Here is a 19172-nt window from a genome sequence, read left to right as displayed (position 1 = left end):
GATTCTTGACCCTTCTCAAGTTTTTTATCCCACAAATGACTGATAATTTTTGACATGACTGCAGTAAAAACCTTTGGTATCTGCATACCATCATACCATTGACTTTAGTTTACTAAACTTTAGTTTACTGAAGTTACTATGCAGAGTTCCCTGAGACAAATGGTTAATAACTTATTCAAGACTCTTTGGGAAGAGTTTCTCCAGGATTCCTACATGAGTTTGAGGCGCTTGTCCAAGGATGGGGAGAAAAATGTTGTCTGTTGAAACTTGGAGTCCCAACAGGAGCAGGCCCTTGCAGGAAAACCCGAGTTCCTGGTATGCCGGAAAAACTCGTCAGGGGAGCAGAAGAGGAAGATGGGGAGCTGCCGGATGGGTCAATGGATGGTAAGCCTGAAATAAAACAGGTCCAGACATCAAATCAGCCAAGGCTTTAACATGGAAAGCCCTAACTTTACTTAATTCCTTTTTAAAAAAGAAGAAAGCATACAGTTTACTTTTGTAGATCACAGCAAAATAATCCATTTATGTGACACTGTATTATGGCCCAAACCCATTTTTTTCTTGCAGTCCAGAAGAATATCACTAAACAGCACTAAATATAGAAGAGTGCAATGTTTTTGTTGTTGTTTTGAGAGTGCACAGGAGCAGCAGGGGGTGGGGAGGAGGCACAGAGAGAGAGAGAGAGAGAGAGAGAGAGAGCGAACCCTCTGGGGATTCTCTCTTTCCCTCTCTCTCTGCCTCTCCCCTGCTTGAGCGCTCTCTCTCAAAATAAATAAATAAACATTGGAAAAAAAAAAAAAAGAATGGCAATCACCTGGGGGCTCCTGGGTGGCTCAGTTGGTTAAGTGTTGGGCTCTTGATTTCTGCTCAAGTCATGATCTCAAAGTTGTGAGATTGAGCCCTTGTGTTGGACTCTGCGCTGTCAGCGCAGAGCCTGCTTAGGATTTTCTCTCTCCCTCCCTCTCTGCCCCTCCCCTGCTCATTCACTCTCTCAAAATAAATAAACATTAAAAAAAAAAAAAAGGCAATCACCTGGAATAATGTTCTGGATAAATCTCAAAGCTTTCACTAGAGGGGACATGCAACGAGAGCATGCTGTGACTAAGTGGTCCCCATCAGTAACTTCTGCTTTTCCTTTTGTCGAAAATCTAAAAGTATAGCTGTTCATCTACATAAATACAGTTGTCTCCTATGGAAGATGAATAACACAATCTACCAATGTTTCCTTCCTAATGAGGAAAAGCATACTATTAAAGATAAGTATTCCATCTGATACAAAAAATCAACAGTTGCAAACTATATCAAAGTTTCTATCTAGTTTGTGTAAATCTGTATTCAGCAGTCTTCTCAAATGCCACTGCTGTTTCTAGAGAATGTATCGGGGAAAGGGAACAGGTGTGTGCAAAAGGATTATACGTACTCATTTCAGGAAAAAATAGTTAAAATCAACATGAAAAACTGTCAAACTTCTCTCAAGCAGTTCTTTATCCATTTAAAGTATATGGTTCAAAGGCTTTTAGCAGATTCACAGAGTTGTACAACCATCACCGCAAGCAATTTTAGAACAGTTTTGTCTTCCCTAAAAGAAACTCTGCACCCATTACCCGTAACTCCCCATCGTCCTTTACTCCATATCCCCACCTCTAAGCAACCACAGTAGATTTACCTATTCTGGAAATTTCATATAAATAGAATTATACAGTATGTGATCTCTTTGTGACTGCCTTTCTTTCACTTAGCATCAGGTATTCAATGTTCATCAATGCTGTAGCATGCATCAGTACTTCATTTCTTTTTACTGCTGACTAATAATCCCATTAGATCAATACACTACATTTTGTTTTATATTTATCAGTTGATGGACTGTGGGCAATTTCCACTTTTGGGTTATTATGCTGCTATGAACATTTGTGTACCAGTTTTTTTGTGTAGATATAGGTTTTCTGTTGGGGAGACCTAAGAGTGGAATTACTGGATCGTATGGTACCCTTGTGTAACTTTATGAGGAATTGTCAAAAACTGTTTTTTTCAAGTTGCTATGTTACTTTGAATTTCCACTGGCAACATTTGAGGTTTCCAATTTCTCCACATCCTTCTCTATTTTCTTCAGTATTACTATTTCTTACCTGTGAAACAACCAGGAGAGTAAACTATATCCATGAAAGAAGAGAAACAAAAGAAGCCATACAGGCAGTTAAGACATAAGGCCAAGCTGGGGCGCCTGGGTGGTTCAGTCGGTTAAGCGTCCGACTTCTGCTCAGGTCATGATCTCACAGTTCGTGGGTTCCAGCCCTGCACTCGGCTCTGTGCTGACAGCTCTGAGCCTGGAGCCTGCTTCGGATTCTGTGTCTCCCTCTCTCTGCCCCTCCCTGCTCATGCTCTGTTTCTCTCAGTCTCTCAGAAATAAATAAAAAAAGTAAATACATAATATATGTATATGTATATGTACATATATATAGCCAGGCTTACCAATCCTGGACCCCAGAGGGAAGGTCCAGGATTAATGCTTGCTTTCTAAAAAAATGATTATTTTTTTATTAGCAATAAATAATTTTGATGTTTTAGATCTAAATAATTAAGGTTCCCAAACCTTGTTTTCTACCAAACTAGATAGCAGATATCCTTGATTTTTTTCTTTTTTCTAGAATTTCATAATCTGTACATCTTCTGGGAGGCAGCATGTGGAATGCAAAGAGCTCAAACATCAGAATATGAGAGTTCTGAAGTCAAACTGGCTAAGGCATTCAGAATTCACATGTCAGTGCCAGTCAAGTCAAAGATAAATGCTTTCTACACTGATTGCCTGAGCACTGGCAATGAGTTCTTCTTTCACCCTGTGTGTGGCCTTTGAAAATCTTTTAGTTTCCTCCAAACAAAAAGTGAAAACAAATATCTATTTATAGAAAAAAATAAAAAATTAAGAAAAAAAATCCTAGAGAACATTTGGACCACAGTTGATCTTATGTAGGCTTATATATTTACTTGAAAGATGATATAGGGGCGCTTGGGTGGTTCAGTCAGTTAAGCGTCCGGCTTCAGCTCAGGTCATGATCCCACGGTTCGTGGGTTTGAGCCCCGCATCAGGCTCTGTACTGACAGCTCAGAGCCTGGAGCCTGCTTTGGATTTTGTCTCTGTCTCTTTCTCAAAAGTGAATAACAAAGAAAGAAAGAAAAGGAAGGAAGGAAGGAAGGAAGAAAGAAAGAAAAGGAAGGAAGGAACGAAGGAAGGAAGGAAGAAAAGGAAGGAAGGAAGAAAGCAAAAAAGAAAGGAGGAAAAGGAAGGAAGAGAGGGAGGGAGGGAGGGAGGGAAAGGGGGAGGAAGAGAAGGAAGGAAGGAAGGATGACATAACAGCTGTTTTCCTGAAAAGACAAGTAAATAAAAGCATACCTGAAATGAAAATTAAGGTCACACCATATCCATAAACTTCCAGATCTAAACACCATAGGTCAGTTTGTAATAAACAAAAAGGAAGGCTGGGTTATGAAAGACGGTTTTCTCACTGGAAGGAAAATGCTACGAGGCAACAGAGCCTCTTACACCATTCTATGTCAGTTGCAATTTCTAATTTGTTTTTCAGAATAGTGCACATTAGACTCAAATTTGGCTCTTTGACTCTGGAAAAAAGACTGGTTATCTAAATATATCCAAGTCAATACTAGACTCATATCTATATCTTTCTTATAACGCCTCAGCAGCTAATTTGTAATTTCAAAAAACCAAAGAGCTGAATCTAAGTTGGTCTTTTTACATTAAGAGCCCACAAATGACTGGATCTCTAATAATAATATTAACATTGAGTCTGAGCACCCAAGACTGAAATATTGTAGAATATTTCAAAGAATAATGCAGGTTATGGACTGGTACCTAAACGCTTCTGTAACACAAACTTTTTAAATCTGAGAAATGCAAACATTCATGATGATTTTAAAAACGTCTATAAATTTGAAATCCTTGAAGTATCCTGAGTCCCTTTTTATTAATATCAATATACCAATTCTTAGAAAATGGACTGACACAAGGTCTAACCTCCTTGCTATGAGGGACAGAAACATCAGATAGACCATATAAGGCAGCTCATTGTATGTGAGTGATTATCTACAGCTATATTGCTGCCCCCTCAAACAGCAATCATTAAACGGTCTTTAGTATTTATGACATAGTCTTTTTTCTTTCTTTCTTTTTTAATTTTTTAAATGTTTATTTTTGAGAGAGAGAGAGAGAGAGAGAGAGAGAGAAAGAGACAGCGTGAGAAGGGGAGGCACAGGGGCAGAGAGAGAAGAGACACAGAACTGAAAGGAGGCTGCAGGCTCCATGCTATCAGCACAAAGCCCAACACAGGGCTCAAACTCACGAACTGGGAGATCACAACCCGAGCGGAAGTCGGAGGCTTAACCAAATGAGCCACCCAGGCGCCCCGACACAGTCTCATTTCTTTAAGATCATGTGATATGATGTACAAAATAAGTGCTTTATTATCTTGAAGGATTCAATTACACTTAAGAGCCCCATACTGAACTGCAGTAATAGTTATAATAACTTACCAACTGGACTAGTAGAAACTCGCTGGGAAGGTGGTCTGAAGCCAGGTGCCTTGGAGTTGTCAGGGTGCACGTTTTCCAAGTGTCCAAGTACAGAGTTACCCAGGAATGCTGACTGAACAGTGAAAGAGGCATCTGCAGCAACTCGTGAGGACAGCGGACCATCTCCCCAACCCTGGTTAGCAGGCACCTGACTGCTATCAAAAAGACTACTGAAATGATTGAAAAGTGTGGCCGGACCGAATGTAGGTGGCAAAGATTTATTTGCTGGGTTAATGTGCATCTGAGAGCCATTCATAATGTTCATGGCTGAAGAAAGCTGCACTGCAGCCGGTGGGCCTTGAGGTGGTGTCAAAGGAACTGGATTTGTAACAAAAATAGACTGGGGATCCTGGTGTATAGTTGCATTTGGTACCACTGAGTAAAAAGAACCTCTGGGCTGCATTCGATGAGAAACTCGAGGTGCTGGTACAGCTAACTGAGGTAAGTTATTGGTGTCCTGATTATCAGCAGCAACCAATCTGGGTGATGCCAAAGTCAATGGAGCAGGTTCTGAGTTGGATGCGAAAGGCATGGACATAGGACTTAAGTCAGATCCACTGGGTGGCTGTGCCTCCTCCTGTGTGTTAGTGGAGGGAGGAGCGGGGCTACTGGATGGGTGAGTTTCTGGAGCTCCTGGGGTGTTGCTGGCAGAGCTACTGCAACTATTTGCAGTTGAAGACGGGGTGCACAGGTTGGCCATGGGCTGCTCCTGTGTGGACGCTTTCTCTTTGGGGGGTGGCATGGCAGGGAAAGACTCCATCTTTTGTGAAGAAAGCTGTGTTTGAGGAGTACTTGCAGGCAGAAAGGTGGTGGGAACCTGCCCGCTGGGGATAGGTGCAGAGGAAACAGAAGGCAGGGAACTACAAGTGCTCGTCACAGAAGAGATCACTGTTGCTGGAGGGCTCGTTTTAGGCACACAGGCAAACAACTGCTTTCTGACCGATGAAGGAGTCCGGGTATTAGTCACACACAGCTGCTGGCTGGCAGCAACTACGGAAGAGACAGTGATAGGACAACTGGCAGTAGCTAGCCCCGCAGACTCTGAGGGTAAGACAGTCCCGTTCTGGTTCGGTAGACGGCCTGAATTATTATGCTTTGGAGAGCTGTTTGTGTTGCCAGGATTCACAGGTCTCACTGGGAATGGTCCCCAAGTGTTGGGAGAGGGTGAAAAGGTTCCTCCAAATTGGGCCATGGGTAAGCGAGGATGCCGAATCTGTTGCATAGTCTGAGCAGCCAGCAGGGCAAAATGAGGGTGGGGATAAGCCAAGGGTAGAGAAACTGGGAAAGAAGAACGTACGTTTGTTGGAACGTTCTTGTTAAGTTTATTAGTGGGCTGGAACGTAGATAATGTTGTCGCCTGTGACGTAACAAGAGCTGGAGCACCCAAAGGAAATGCGTTTTTACTGGAAGCTGATGTGGTGCCTACTCCAGATGAGAAGTTTGCATGGATGGACTTGGTGCTGGCAGGTGTTCTGATATGATTTTTAGGAATCAAGTCTTCCAGTTCCTTAGCAGGATCTTGAATAAGTGCATTGATAAGCTGAACCGCATACCTTGTTGATTCCGTACCACCCCTGAGGAGAAAACCAACAAAACATAAAAACAGGATCAAAGAGATAAAAACAGAGGTAATTTTAACCTTAAAATTCGTGATTTTGCCATGCGTAACACAAGTATGCTTCTAAAAACATTTAATTTCCATACAGAACTACTAATATACATTTTCCACAATTACCTTATTGTGATCATTCTCTCGCCATTCTTATCTTTTTGTTTATCCACATCAATATGGGCTCCAGTAACATCTTGTATTGCAGTGATGTTGCATCCTCCTCTTCCCATTATCCTGGAAACCACAGAAGCTGGAACAGACAATTTCTTTGACCTATAAAATGAAGACTTATGAGCTTATGAAACAAAACATGAGCTTATGAAAACAAATGTCTTTACTTAAAAAGATGTCTCAGCTAGTATGTTCATGTAGAATAATATGTCTCAAACCTTAAAGGGGAAATTACTATAAATTTTCGTTTTAGAAACTGACTCCCTCTCATATTGAATTTAACATAGTGAAAGTAAATATTACTTTGTCATTTAAAACAAAATTATATTTTATTTTATTTTTTTTAATTTTTTTTTTCAACGTTTATTTATTTTTGGGACAGAGAGAGACAGAGCATGAACGGGGGAGGGGCAGAGAGAGAGGGAGACACAGAATCGGAAACAGGCTCCAGGCTCTGAGCCATCAGCCCAGAGCCCGACGCGGGGCTCGAACTCACGGACCGCGAGATCGTGACCTGGCTGAAGTCGGACGCTTAACCGACTGCGCCACCCAGGCGCCCCCAAAATTATATTTTAAATAACTCATGATCTAAGCATTCCAATCTGCTGAAAACATCACACATCAACTAAACGGCAATGACCATATGGACTGACTTTTTCTAAACGAAAACAATGCATAACATACTATTAAACTTCATACCAAGTAAGAGAGACCAGCTTATCAATATCAGTAATTTATACTTAGCAATACCAAGTATAAATGCAGTTCAGGTTTGAACTACATAAAAAGCAACCCACAAGTGGAGCCTGGGACTTGACTTCCACTTACATGTGAGCTGAGCAGAGCCGAGAGATGACCAGAGGCTGATCTTGGGATCTAATAAGATGGCCTGGCCTGGCTGTCCCTAAGGACTATCAAAGAAACCCAGTGTTTGCTGGCAGAAGCACTTTTTAAGTAAAGCAGAACCAGTTGAGAGCGACACCTATTTTCAAGTGCTCAGTGCTGGACCCCAGGATTCCCCTTTTCAAGGAGGGACCTTCAAACTTGAATTATTCCATCTAGAAGAGTATCAGAGGCAGCCCTTAAAATACTCTTCATGCTCAAAATTTATTATCTTAATGCTGGGAAGAATATATTCGGGTATTTTGAAAGCTAGAGCATAGACTAGGCTACATGCTGTAACATTTAAATTGATCTGATCATCAGGTATCACTTCTCCTATTTTGCCAAGACTTCTTTCTGTTTGCATTTAATGGACACAAACTTCAAAAGCAATACAGAATAAAAGCCCAGACATTTCAGTCCTTTGGTGACTTAATATGATTTGATATACATTAGCATTTCTGTATCTTGTCCTGATTCCCTGTTGTAAAGTATGAACAGAAGCTAAAAGTATCATCTGGATTGTATAAAACATTTGAAAGCTGTGGCCTGTCTGCTTTTATTCATTTCTCCCATCCTAGCTTAAATATAAACACTGTGACTGAAGGTGCAGTAAAACCTTGGATTGTGAGTAACTTGTTCTGCAAGTGTTCTACAAGATGAGCAAACATTTCTTTCTTTCTTTCTTTCTTTCTTTCTTTCTTTCTTTCTTTCTTTCTTTCTTTCTTTCTTTCTTTCTTTTTTAATGTTTATTTATTTTTGAGAGAGACAGAGACAGAATGCAAGTGAGAGTGGGTTAGGGGCAGAGAGAGAGGGAGACACAGAATCTGAAGCAGGCTCCAGGCTCTGAGCTGTGAGCACAGAGCCCGATGAGGGGCTCAAACTCATGAGCTGTGAGATCATGACCTGAGCTGAAGTCAGACGCTCAACCAACTGAGCCATCCAGGTGCTCCTAGATGAGCGAAGATTTCTAATAAATTTTAACTTGATAAACAAGCCATGTCCTGCAATATGAGTAGTATGTGATACCAAATATCACATGATCACAACTGAGCCAATGGTTCTTGAAATTCGCTTTGATATACACAGGCTTTAGATGACAAGCATGTTTCTGGGATGAATTATGCTCTCAAACCAAGGTTTTACTGTACTTTTCTTTCTTCTTTCCTTTTCTTTCTTTCTTTATTGAGGGTGAAGGTAGTTTTATTTTAATATTATGGGCTCTTTTTCCCCCTTATTGGGATAGCAACTGCACTAGTTAATAGCAGCTAGCCAGTTCTTTAGGATATGTGGTTCTCTAGTGAAGTCTAACTTTATTTAAACACTGTATACAGATAAATTTGATTGTTTGAACCAAAATGGGATCATTAAACAAACCTTGTAGTCCTCACTAATAACATTGTGATTTTCCTGTCAAACGTAGAATCTTCCCTGTAAGAAGCTTGTGACCATTTTGTATGGTATATCTGGAAACATCTATAGATGTTATGTTTTAATAAAACATTTTTTGTTATTGTAAAGCCAACATTTTTTTGTGTCATATAAAATATATATGCAAAATTTACATATGGCTTTTCATTTTAGTTTAGCCTACTCTGGATTTAGTGTGGCACAAATAATAACCACATTCAAATGATTCACTAATTAACTGGGTAACTACCTCATTAGATAGAACTTACATGGTCTATGAAAGTTAAAAAGATAAGACTAATTCTACTTACCTTCGTACAACTTCTTTCCACCCTTCTTCTCTTTTCTGTCCCCTTTTGGGGCTAGTCAGATTCAGCTTTATGTTAGGAGAACTTAATGGCAATGGCACTGACTTATAGCTTGTCGATAAGGAATTAGTATTTGTTTCACTTTCAAGTCTGAGAAGAAAAAATTATCAAGTCCAATAAAACACATTTTAAGATAGAAACTCAAGAGACTATTCCTTTATACACAAAGTTACATTGAAATATTTGAATTAAAATTTGGCACATCAAATTATCAACAATTCGGAAAGGCAGAAATAGGACAAAGAGTTCATCATCTACTTTAGTATTTAAATGGACTCAGAAGCTCAAAGTTGGACTACAATCAATAAAAATGACACAGTTAAAATAAAATCAAGGTATGCTAACTTTTTCAGCTTCAAAATTGAATCATAAACATCTCTAAAAATCTCACTTCATAACGTGCACATGATTAGGATATTAGTGAATTTCAGGTTTGAATACTGCAGTCAGGCAATGTGGTAGCCTTACGTTGTGTAACGTAATTTGTGCTAAAAAATGTACTTTAAATTCTTGCGCCAGGCACGAGAAAGGAAAGGTGGATGGAGAGTGAACAAATCAGAAAAATTTACCGTGTCTGAGTTTTGGAAGTGGCATTACTTGTCTTTTCTTCTTGGGAATGGAGAAGAAGTGACGGGTATCTCCTATCACTGGAGGAATTCACATCCATGGTGAAATTGAACTCTTGGCTTTTACCGCCGCTGCTACTCTCACTGTTGCAGTCTGTGCTGTCCAAGTTGTCGGAGTCACTATTCCCACCTGTACCACCACCTCTGGGTTCTCCGTTTATTTTATTTTTATCAGCTTTCTGCTGTGCCAAGGGTATGTGTTGTTCTGGTAATATTAAATGTGCAGTGGGAGGGGTCTCCTTCGTTTTGTTCTTCTTATTTTTCCGATTGGTGCTGGGGGTCGTCACCACATTGGCCCTTTTTTTCCCAAACACGTTTGTAAATGTTGCAGATGTTGCAGAGATTCCAATGGTGGTGGTGGTGGTTGCACTAGGAGGGTCTATGGGAACTTCTTGCTCCACTGAAATTAGCAAAAGGATAAAAATCACACTGAGAGCACAGAACTCAGAACAAGTTGTGACAAGATATACATAATAATTCAGAGTAATTCACTTCCTTAAGTCATATTTTCCTTTCATCAGTATTCACTAGTAAATAAAGAAATCTTTATTGTTGTTAGAACAAAAATACTATATCATATTTCGATGTGTAACTTGGTATAAAACATTCACACTATAACATTCTTTTTTTTTTTAAGTTTTTATTTATTTATTTAAGTAATCTCTACACACAACGTGGGGCTCGAACTGATAGCCCAGAGATCAAGAGTTGCATGCTCTTCCGACTGAGTGAGCCAGGTGCCTCTTATACCATAACATTCTTTTTTTTTTAAATATGAAATTTATTGTCAAATTGGTTTCCATACAACACCCAGTGTTCATCCCAACAGGTGCCCTCCTCAATGCCCATCACCCACCCTCCCTGCCCTCCCACCCCCCCCATGAACCCTCAGTTTGTTCTCAGTTTTTAAGAGTCTCTTATGTTTTGGCCCCCTCCTTCTCTAACCTCTTTGGTTTTTTTCCTTCCCCTCCCCCATGTGTTCCTGTTAAGTTTCTCAGGATCCACATAAGAGTGAACACATATGGTATCTGTCTTTCTCTGTAGGACTTATTTCACTTAGCATAACGCTCTCCAGTTCCATCCATGTACCATAACATTCTTAGGATCTGAGGTGTTAGTCTCATGAGTTAACCAAAACTCACAATACAGTTTGAATTCAGGGAAATTTTTAGTCTGACTACTGTAGATAATGCTGCTGTAAACACTGGGGTGCATGGATCTCTTTGAATTAAGTAGCTAGAGAGTATTATGCTAAGTCACGGAAACATGAATACCATATGATTTCACTTATATGTGGAGTTTAAGAAACAAAACAAATGAGCATAGGGAAAAAAAGAGAGGCAAACCGAGAAACAGACTCTTAACTATAGAGAACAAACTGATGGTTACCAGAGGGGAGGTCGATGAGGGGAGGTGGTGGGGGGATGTGTTAAATGGGTGATGGGGATTAAAAAGTGCACTTGTTGTGATGAGCCCCAGGTAATGTGTGGACGTGTTCAATCACTAATATTACACTGTATATTAACAAACGGGAATTTAATTAAAAATTTTAAATTCAGGGAAATTTTCACATAGTATTTTAGAATTAGAATTCAAATAGAGAACAATTTTTTGCCTATTACAAACACTACTAGAATGTACAAAAAACAACTCTGAGAATAATGAACCTGTATAGCTTTGGGCCCAAGTCTTAGCTCAAAATTTATTGAGGAACTGGATCTCTCCCCAGTTTCCAAATGGAGGAGGAAAGGGTAGGGAAGAACCTGAACAGAAGCTGGCAAATCTCTTTACTGTATTACATGTAGGACATACATGATGTTTTACAAAGGGACTTAAATTACAACTGAAACTTCAAATTACATGCTTGCCTTTACCCTTTCTGTGTCTATCACTTTACAATGTAAATTATTTAGAAATATTTACTATGAAAGCCAGTTGTCAATTCCAGATTAAAATAATGAATATCTAACTAGAATTAATTAGAGTAAAAAGTAATCAAAATGAAGTTGATGAACAGAATTTTATCATTAATTTGAAAAAGTCGTTTCTTACCATCTTCATCATTCTCCTCTTCATCTTCATCCTCTGGTAGTTCTGAATTCTCCTTAGGTTTGTTTTCCTCATCTTCTTCCTGTTTCCTTTTCTGCTCCTCTTTTTTCTTTTTTCTCTTTTCTTTCCTTTTTTCTCTTTTAGCTGCAAGAGCCTGCTTTCTGCTCTCCTCTCTTGACTGAAAATTAAGTGCAGGTGTATCATTTCACCAATAATACAATTATTTAAAATAAGGAATGGGTGGGGAACCCGGGTGGCTCCAACTCTTGATTTCAGCTCAGGTCATGATCTCATAGTTTGTGGTTTGAGCCCCTGTGTCTGGGCTCATGCTGAAAGCACAGGGCCTGCTTGGGATTCTCTGTCTCCCCCTCTCTCTGCCCCTCCCTGGTTCATGCTCTTTCTCTCTCTCTCTCTCAAAATAAAGAAATGAACAGTAAAAAAATAAAATAAAATAAAGAATGGGTATTTTTGCTTATGACACGAGGCTTCCCATGGATACCAGTGTTAAAACACATTTATAAAAGCACCAAAAGAAAAATATAGATAAGCTAGACGCCATCAAAGTTAAAAGTTTTTGTGCTTCAAAGGACCCATCAACAGAGTAGAAATACAACCCATAAAATGGGAAAAATTTTTTTTTTGCAAATCATACATCTGGTAAGGGATTTGTATCAAGAATCTTATGACACAGTGATAAAGAGTCTTATGACTCTTATGACACAGTAATAAAAAGACAAATATAACTCAATTCAAAAATACACAAAGGACCTGAACAGACATTTTCCTAAAGAACATATGAGTAGCCAAAGCATATGAAGACAGTTGCTCAATATCTACTAGACATCAAGGAAAAGCAAATCAAAATCACAATAAGATACCCACTCCATACCCACTAGATGGCTATACTCAAAAAGACAGATAATACCAAATAGCAGTGAGGGTATGGAGACATTAAAACCTTCAAACACTTGCTGGTAGGAACATAAAATGGTGCAGCTGCTTTGGAAAACAATCAGGCAGCTCCTCAAATAGAATTACCACATGCTCTAGCAATGCCATTCCTAGATATACATATATACCGAAGAGAAATGAAAACACATTCATACAAAAACTTGAACACTGTGCTTGCTTTGGTAGCACATACACTAAAAACCCTCTAACAATACAAAGATGAGCATGGCCCCTGCGCAAGGATAGCATGCAAACTCATGAAGTGATCCATATTTAAAAAACAGAAAGAAAGAAAGAAAGAAAGAAAGAAAGAAAGAAAGAAAGAAAGAGAAAAACTTACATACCTATGTAGTAGAAACAACCTGAATATCCATCACCTAATGAATGGATGTATGGGTGTGTATGTGTGCACGTGTGTGTGAGAGAGAGAGAGACAGAGAGGGAGAGAGTGGGAGGGAAAGAGAGAGAGTGTGCTAGAGAGAGACAGAGAGATGGGATATTATTTAGGAATAAAAAGAAATTAAGTATTGACATATGTGACAACATGGTTGAACCTTGAAAACATTATGAAGTGAAAGAAGCCAGTCTCAGAGGAACATATACTGCATGATTCCATTTATGTGTAATGTCCAGAATAGGCAAATCCATAAAGACAAAAAGCAGATTAGTGGTTACCTAGGATGGAGAGATTGAATAAAGTGAGTGACACTTAAAGGGTGTAGGGTTTCTTTCCAGGACAGTAAAAATATTCTAAAATTGGCTGTGGTGAAGAATGCACAACTCTGAATATGCTAAAAGCCACTGAATTGTATACTTTATTTATTTTAAAATATTTTTTCTATTTTAGTTTTTGAAGTAATCCTTGCACCCAACATGGGGCTTGAATTTACGACCTCAAGATCTAGAGTTGTATGCCTACTGACTGAGCTAGCCAGGCACACTTCAATCGTACACTTTGTTTATTTATTTACTTATTTATTTATATATTAATGTTTATTTATTTGCTTTTGAGAGACAGAGAGAGAGAGAGAGAGAGAGAGAGAGAGAGAGAGAAAGAGAGAGAGAGCAGAGGAGGCGCAGGAAAGGAGGGACACAGAGAATCCCAAGCAGGCTCTGCGCTGTCAGCACAGAGCCGGATGCGGGGCTCAAACTCACGAGCTGTGAGATCATGACCTGAGCCGAAAACTGAGTTGGGACACTTAACTGATTGAGCCACCCAGGCACCCCTCAATTGTATATTTTAAATGGGTGAATTGTATGATAGATGAATTGAATGTACATGTATGCAGTATCTGTTTATTTGACTAAAATTCAGCTATCATGATCTTTATAAAATTCTAAAACATTTCACTTTAAAAATATTAACCAGAATCTATTGTAAAAATTATTTTTCTACCTTATAGAATTTTTTAAGCCACATACAGAATTCTGATCACTTTTAGATTTTGCTGTGATTAGTACTATAAAATGTCATTTTTTTCGGAAAGGAAAACATGGTAGTAAGTTGCCTAGCATCATGATGAGAGTTTGAAACACATCAAGTTATTCGTTCTTCTATGGTAATCAGGTAAAGCATTTTCCTCAAAACTATAATTTATCATTTTGAGGCATAAATTGATTACTCTTTGATTTACCTAAATGAGAGGTTGGCAAACTATGGCCTGAATACCAAATCCAGTCTGCTATGTTTGATGGCCTAAAATCTAAGACTGACTTTGATATTTTAAACGGTTGAAACAAATAAAAAGACTATTTCGTGACACTTGAAAATTATACAAAATTCAAATTCCAGTGTTCATAAATAAAGTTCTATTGGAACAAAGCCATGCTTCTTCATTTACCTATTGCCTATGGCTGCTTTTGTGCTCTGATGGCAGAGATGAGGACGTATGACAGACACCATATGGCCTGCAAAACCTAAAATATTTACTATTCGACATTTTATAGAAAAAGTTTGCCAATCCCCTACATAAATGAGAAACGAGTGAAAGAAGACATTGCACATTTAGCTAAATACGGAATTTTATCACTCTGTTGGCATAAGAACAAACTGGCTACCTATTTAGGGAACTGCTGACCATATCCCTGAGAAGTTACACAAAAATCAAAATTATAGACATGAAAACTATCTTAGTAATCATCTAACTATGAACTTCACTTTATTTTAAAATGAATATAACTTTTTTTCCCTTCTGATCTTACCTGTAATCAACTTTATCATGGAGGTGCTAAATTTTAATTTTCTAATGATAAGACTTTAAGGTTTACACGTTTCCCCCTATTATCAGCAATGAATGTCCTTGTAAGTTCACATCTTCGAGCATTTGTCTAATTATTTACCTGAGGCTAAATTTCTGCAAGTGGAATAGCTGAATAAGGGTAACCACCCTTTTATTTGTGAAAGCATTTCCATTAATAGTCATAGCAATTTATACCATACAACAAAAATCATTCGCTAGAGTGCTAATCTATCCACACCTTTGCCATCAGTAGCTATTACCAAATCTTTTAAGTTTTTTTTAAGGTGTATTCATTTTTCAGAGACAGACAGAGGCAAAGCGTGAGTGGGGGGGGGGGGGCAGAGAGAGAGGGAGACACAGAATCTGAAACAGGCTCCAGGCTCGAGCTGTCAGCATAGAGCCCGACGCGGGGCTCGAACTCACAAACCACGAGATCATGACCTGAGCTGAAGTCAGACGCTTAACCGACTGAGCCACCCAGGCATCCCTCAACAATTTCTTTTTTTTTTTTTTCTTTTTAAAAATTTACATCCAAATTAGTTAGCATATAGTGCAACAATGATTTCAGGAGTAGATTCCTTAGTGCTCCTCACACATTTAGCCCATCCTCCCTCCCACACCCCCTCAACAATTTCTAATAAGAAAAATTATTTTTCTTACTCACCTTTTCCAGATCAAGCTCTTTCAAAAGAATACTTGCATTCTTATTTGCTTCTGCAGCCTGTTGGTCTTTAGCCTTCACAATTGTCTCAACACACTGGTGACATTTTTTCAAGAGTTCCTACAGTGGAAAATGGAATAATATAAATATAGGAACATAGAAACAGGCCAAATAAAACTTAAGTTGATAAGCACACTGAAGTCCAGGGCATAAAGCCCAAACAACTGAAATTCATTGAGCCAAATATAAGCAATCCTTTGAGTGTAGTCATGTATCAATCTTTCATGAAAAAAAAAAAAAGCACTATTTCTTAAAGTTTGTATTCTTAGAGAACTTTCTAATCAAGGTAACAGTCTAGTTATAAATTTTAGCTGCATTCACTGTAATAGTCCATAACAGGAAGGAATCCTCAAAATAATTTATCAAAATTATTATATCCATTCTTCATTTGCAAATAGAGAAACTAAAGCACAGACAGATGAGGTGATCGGTGTCACAGAGGACAAAACAAAGGTTGCTAATTGCACACTTTGGCATCTAATTCCACAAAGAACACAAATGTGTTTCAATGTTCTAGTGAACCTACCTTATCTGTAATTGTTGCTATGTATCGCATGCATTCAATATCAGAAGGGAACTGATTGACTTCCTTCACCAAATACTGAACAACTTTCACATGACCCTGTGAGAAGTACAACAAAAAATGCACAGAAGAATTCCTTGAAAATTTGCTCATATGCTTAAAAACCTAAAAGTAAAAGGTATAAAGATACTTCCAGATCATTTACTAAACTTAAAATTGAAATTATGAAAATAAAAACAACATGCCGAGGTATTTCTCCTAAATTTAACTTAGCATTTCCCATTGAAAATAGAAAAACTTTTGTAGAAAACAAGTGTTTCCTAGAATAAATGTATTAATAAAAATTGGCAGTGTGAAATGAACCTTTATTTAAAAAGGAAATAGGTCCTAAAACAGAGAGATGTTCTACCTTGCAAAATATTATTTTGGGTCCATCTTAGTTAAACAAGGTAGATTCTCACAATTATCTGAGACCCATGACTTGAATCTAGGGAAAATGTTTTCTAAATGCTATGATCAGAGGTGAATGATCTATAATTAATTCTAAGTATCATCTACCTCAATATAACCAAACTTGCATAGTTTTCCTTCCTACCAAGTTCTAAAATATCTTCCAGAATTAGTCTGATGGCGACAAAAATCAGAAAAGTCGTTGTCTCTAGGGCAGGAAATTCACTGAGAATGGGCATGATAGAACTTTCTAGGATTACAGAAGTATTTTATGAATTTATAGGGGTATGAGTTACCCAGATGTATACAGTTATCAAAACTCATTAAACTATGCACCTTTGGTTTGCATATTTCACTATATGTAAATGATGCCTCAATTAAAAGGAAAGGGCAAAAACTTAAAGAATTAAGTCTAGAAAATATTTTAATATTTTTAAAAAATATAATTTATTATCAATTTGGTTTCCATACAACACCCAGTGCTCATCCCAACAAATGCCCTCCCCAGTGCCCATTACCCACTTTCCCCTCTCCCCCACCCTTAAGATTTTTTTCAGAAGATTTTATTTTTTAAGTAATCTCTACACCAAACATGGAGTTCAAACATATAATCCTAGATTCAAGAGTCGCATGTTCCACTGACAGAGCCAGCCAGGCGCCCCTAAGATTTTTTTGTAAGGCCTAAAACTTACACCATTCTCATTCAATAGCTATTTAGTGACTGCCTAATATGTGTTGGGCACTATGCTAAACAATGTGCATAAAGAGTGATATTCATAAAGCTTGGTCTTCCTGGATCTTCCAGTCTAACTGGTGAGATAAGCTTTAAAAAAGTAAATACATATTTGAATGAATAATTACAAATTGGTATAAGGAAAATAATAGGGTACTATAAAAAAGAGCAAGAGGACCTTTTCAGACTGAGTGCTAGGGAAGGACTCTCTAAGTAGTGACATATAAAATGGGAGCTGGGGCACCTGGGTGGCTCAGTCAGTTAAGCTTCCAACCCTTGATTTGGTGGCTCAGGTCATGATCTCACGGTTTGTGAGACTGAGCCCCTCAGTGGGCTCTGCACTGACACCACGGAGTCTGCTCAGGATTCTCTCTCTCTCTCTCTCTCTCTCTGCCCTTCCCCCATTTGCACTCATGCACGTGTACTCTCTCTCTCTCAAAATAAATGAATTAGCTGTAAAAAATAAGATAAAATAAAATAAAATAAAATAAAATAAAAATAAAATAAAATAGGAGCTAAAAGATGAGCAGAAGTGAGCCAGTGAAGAGCAAGGGAGAGAAAACACATAGCAAAGGCCCTCTGGCAGTTAAAAATATAGTGCATTCTAGGCCAGCAGCTAAAGTGTAGTGAGCAAAGGTGAAGGGTAGCATAAATGACTGGTATGGGGATGTGGGCATGAACCACAACCTGCAGGGCTTTGTAAGCCATGGTAAGTGGTTTATACTTTATCATAATTGTAGTGGGAAAGCTTTTAAAAATATAGCAGACAAGCAAGCTTTAACATACATATGAGACACAGTAAGTTTTTATGAAAGAGACCATTCCTTTTTGTTCCTTTTTAGGTAGAGAAGACATTCACCCACATACTTAAATCTCGTGTTTTGCGTACAACACGACAAAACTAGTCAAGATGCCAAGTGCTTTACAAACAAAGTTGCTTATGGTGAGCTACCATGTAGCTCTTAGATTTGGCCACAAAGAGAGTGGAAAGATAGCAGTGATTTATGTATGGAAATGCAGTCTATTCTCCAAGAGCAATTCATTTTTCTCACATGGTTTCAACTTTGAATTAGTTAAAAATGATTGCATTTAGCTTTCTTCCCCCACATTAAATTACCTTGCGAAACGCTGACATAAGAGGTGTGATCTTCCGGTTATCTGCTGCATCCACATCGGCACCTGCTTGCACTAGCAATTGCACCACATCAAAGTGACCACCATTGGAGGCCAGCCAAAGTGGTGTGTTTCCCTTCTTGTTTCGAACATCAATATGGGCTCCCCTATAAAGTCAAAGAATGTTAGTATAGTTTGTATCCTATGAGAAGAGGGTGACTTTCTATTTCCTCTATTTGTCTTTTATCTTCTATAAAATAGCATACAAATAATCCATTCTTTAAAATGCCAATAAAGTAAAAACAATCTGATTAATTGTAAAGGTGCTGAAAAGTAAAAAGGATCACAAAAACTTCTATACGTAAATATAAAATTTACCCACCTATTAATCAGGAGCTCACAAAATTTGTAGTGACCTTTGTCTGCTGCTATTGTGAGAGCAGTATCTCTTGAGGAAGGCACAGGGGGGGCATTGACATCTGCTCCTTTATCAAGGAGAACTCTTCCAACCTCTGCATATCCTCCAGAAGCAGCTTCCATCAAGGGGGTAAGACCAGTCTGTTTAAACCAAAAATTTATGCAAGCAAATGAATTGAATTATCTTAACAGACTAAAACAACTGACTTATAAGTGGATTCTATTTCTGATTTTCTCTCATAAAAGAACTAAGCAGTATTCAGCCTTCAATTTCACTAAACAACAAGTGAAAATTGTTGAATTGAGTTAGACATGCTGGAATGAA

General features: G+C 38.3%; 1 protein-coding gene and 1 non-coding gene across 2 annotated transcripts in view; one reads left to right on the top strand and one right to left on the bottom strand.

Annotated features, from left to right (window-relative positions):
• LOC115516758 (ankyrin repeat and KH domain-containing protein 1-like) overlaps positions 1 to 19172 on the bottom strand; it is a 134055-nt gene that overhangs the window by 4475 nt on the left and 110408 nt on the right. Inside the window, 10 exon segments of the mRNA XM_030319737.1 lie at positions 214 to 390; positions 4543 to 6155; positions 6317 to 6466; positions 8968 to 9114; positions 9594 to 10050; positions 11703 to 11877; positions 15555 to 15671; positions 16138 to 16233; positions 18435 to 18597; positions 18813 to 18988. Coding sequence (XP_030175597.1) covers positions 214 to 390; positions 4543 to 6155; positions 6317 to 6466; positions 8968 to 9114; positions 9594 to 10050; positions 11703 to 11877; positions 15555 to 15671; positions 16138 to 16233; positions 18435 to 18597; positions 18813 to 18988 — 3271 coding nt within the window.
• Positions 12821 to 12927, top strand: LOC115526551. Its single transcript, XR_003972624.1, has one exon. It is a non-coding gene; the product is annotated as a U6 spliceosomal RNA (small nuclear RNA).

This window comes from Lynx canadensis, chromosome A1 (assembly GCF_007474595.2).
Source record: "Lynx canadensis isolate LIC74 chromosome A1, mLynCan4.pri.v2, whole genome shotgun sequence".
NCBI lineage: Eukaryota > Metazoa > Chordata > Mammalia > Carnivora > Felidae > Lynx > Lynx canadensis.
This window is presented reverse-complemented; position numbering and strand designations above follow the sequence as displayed.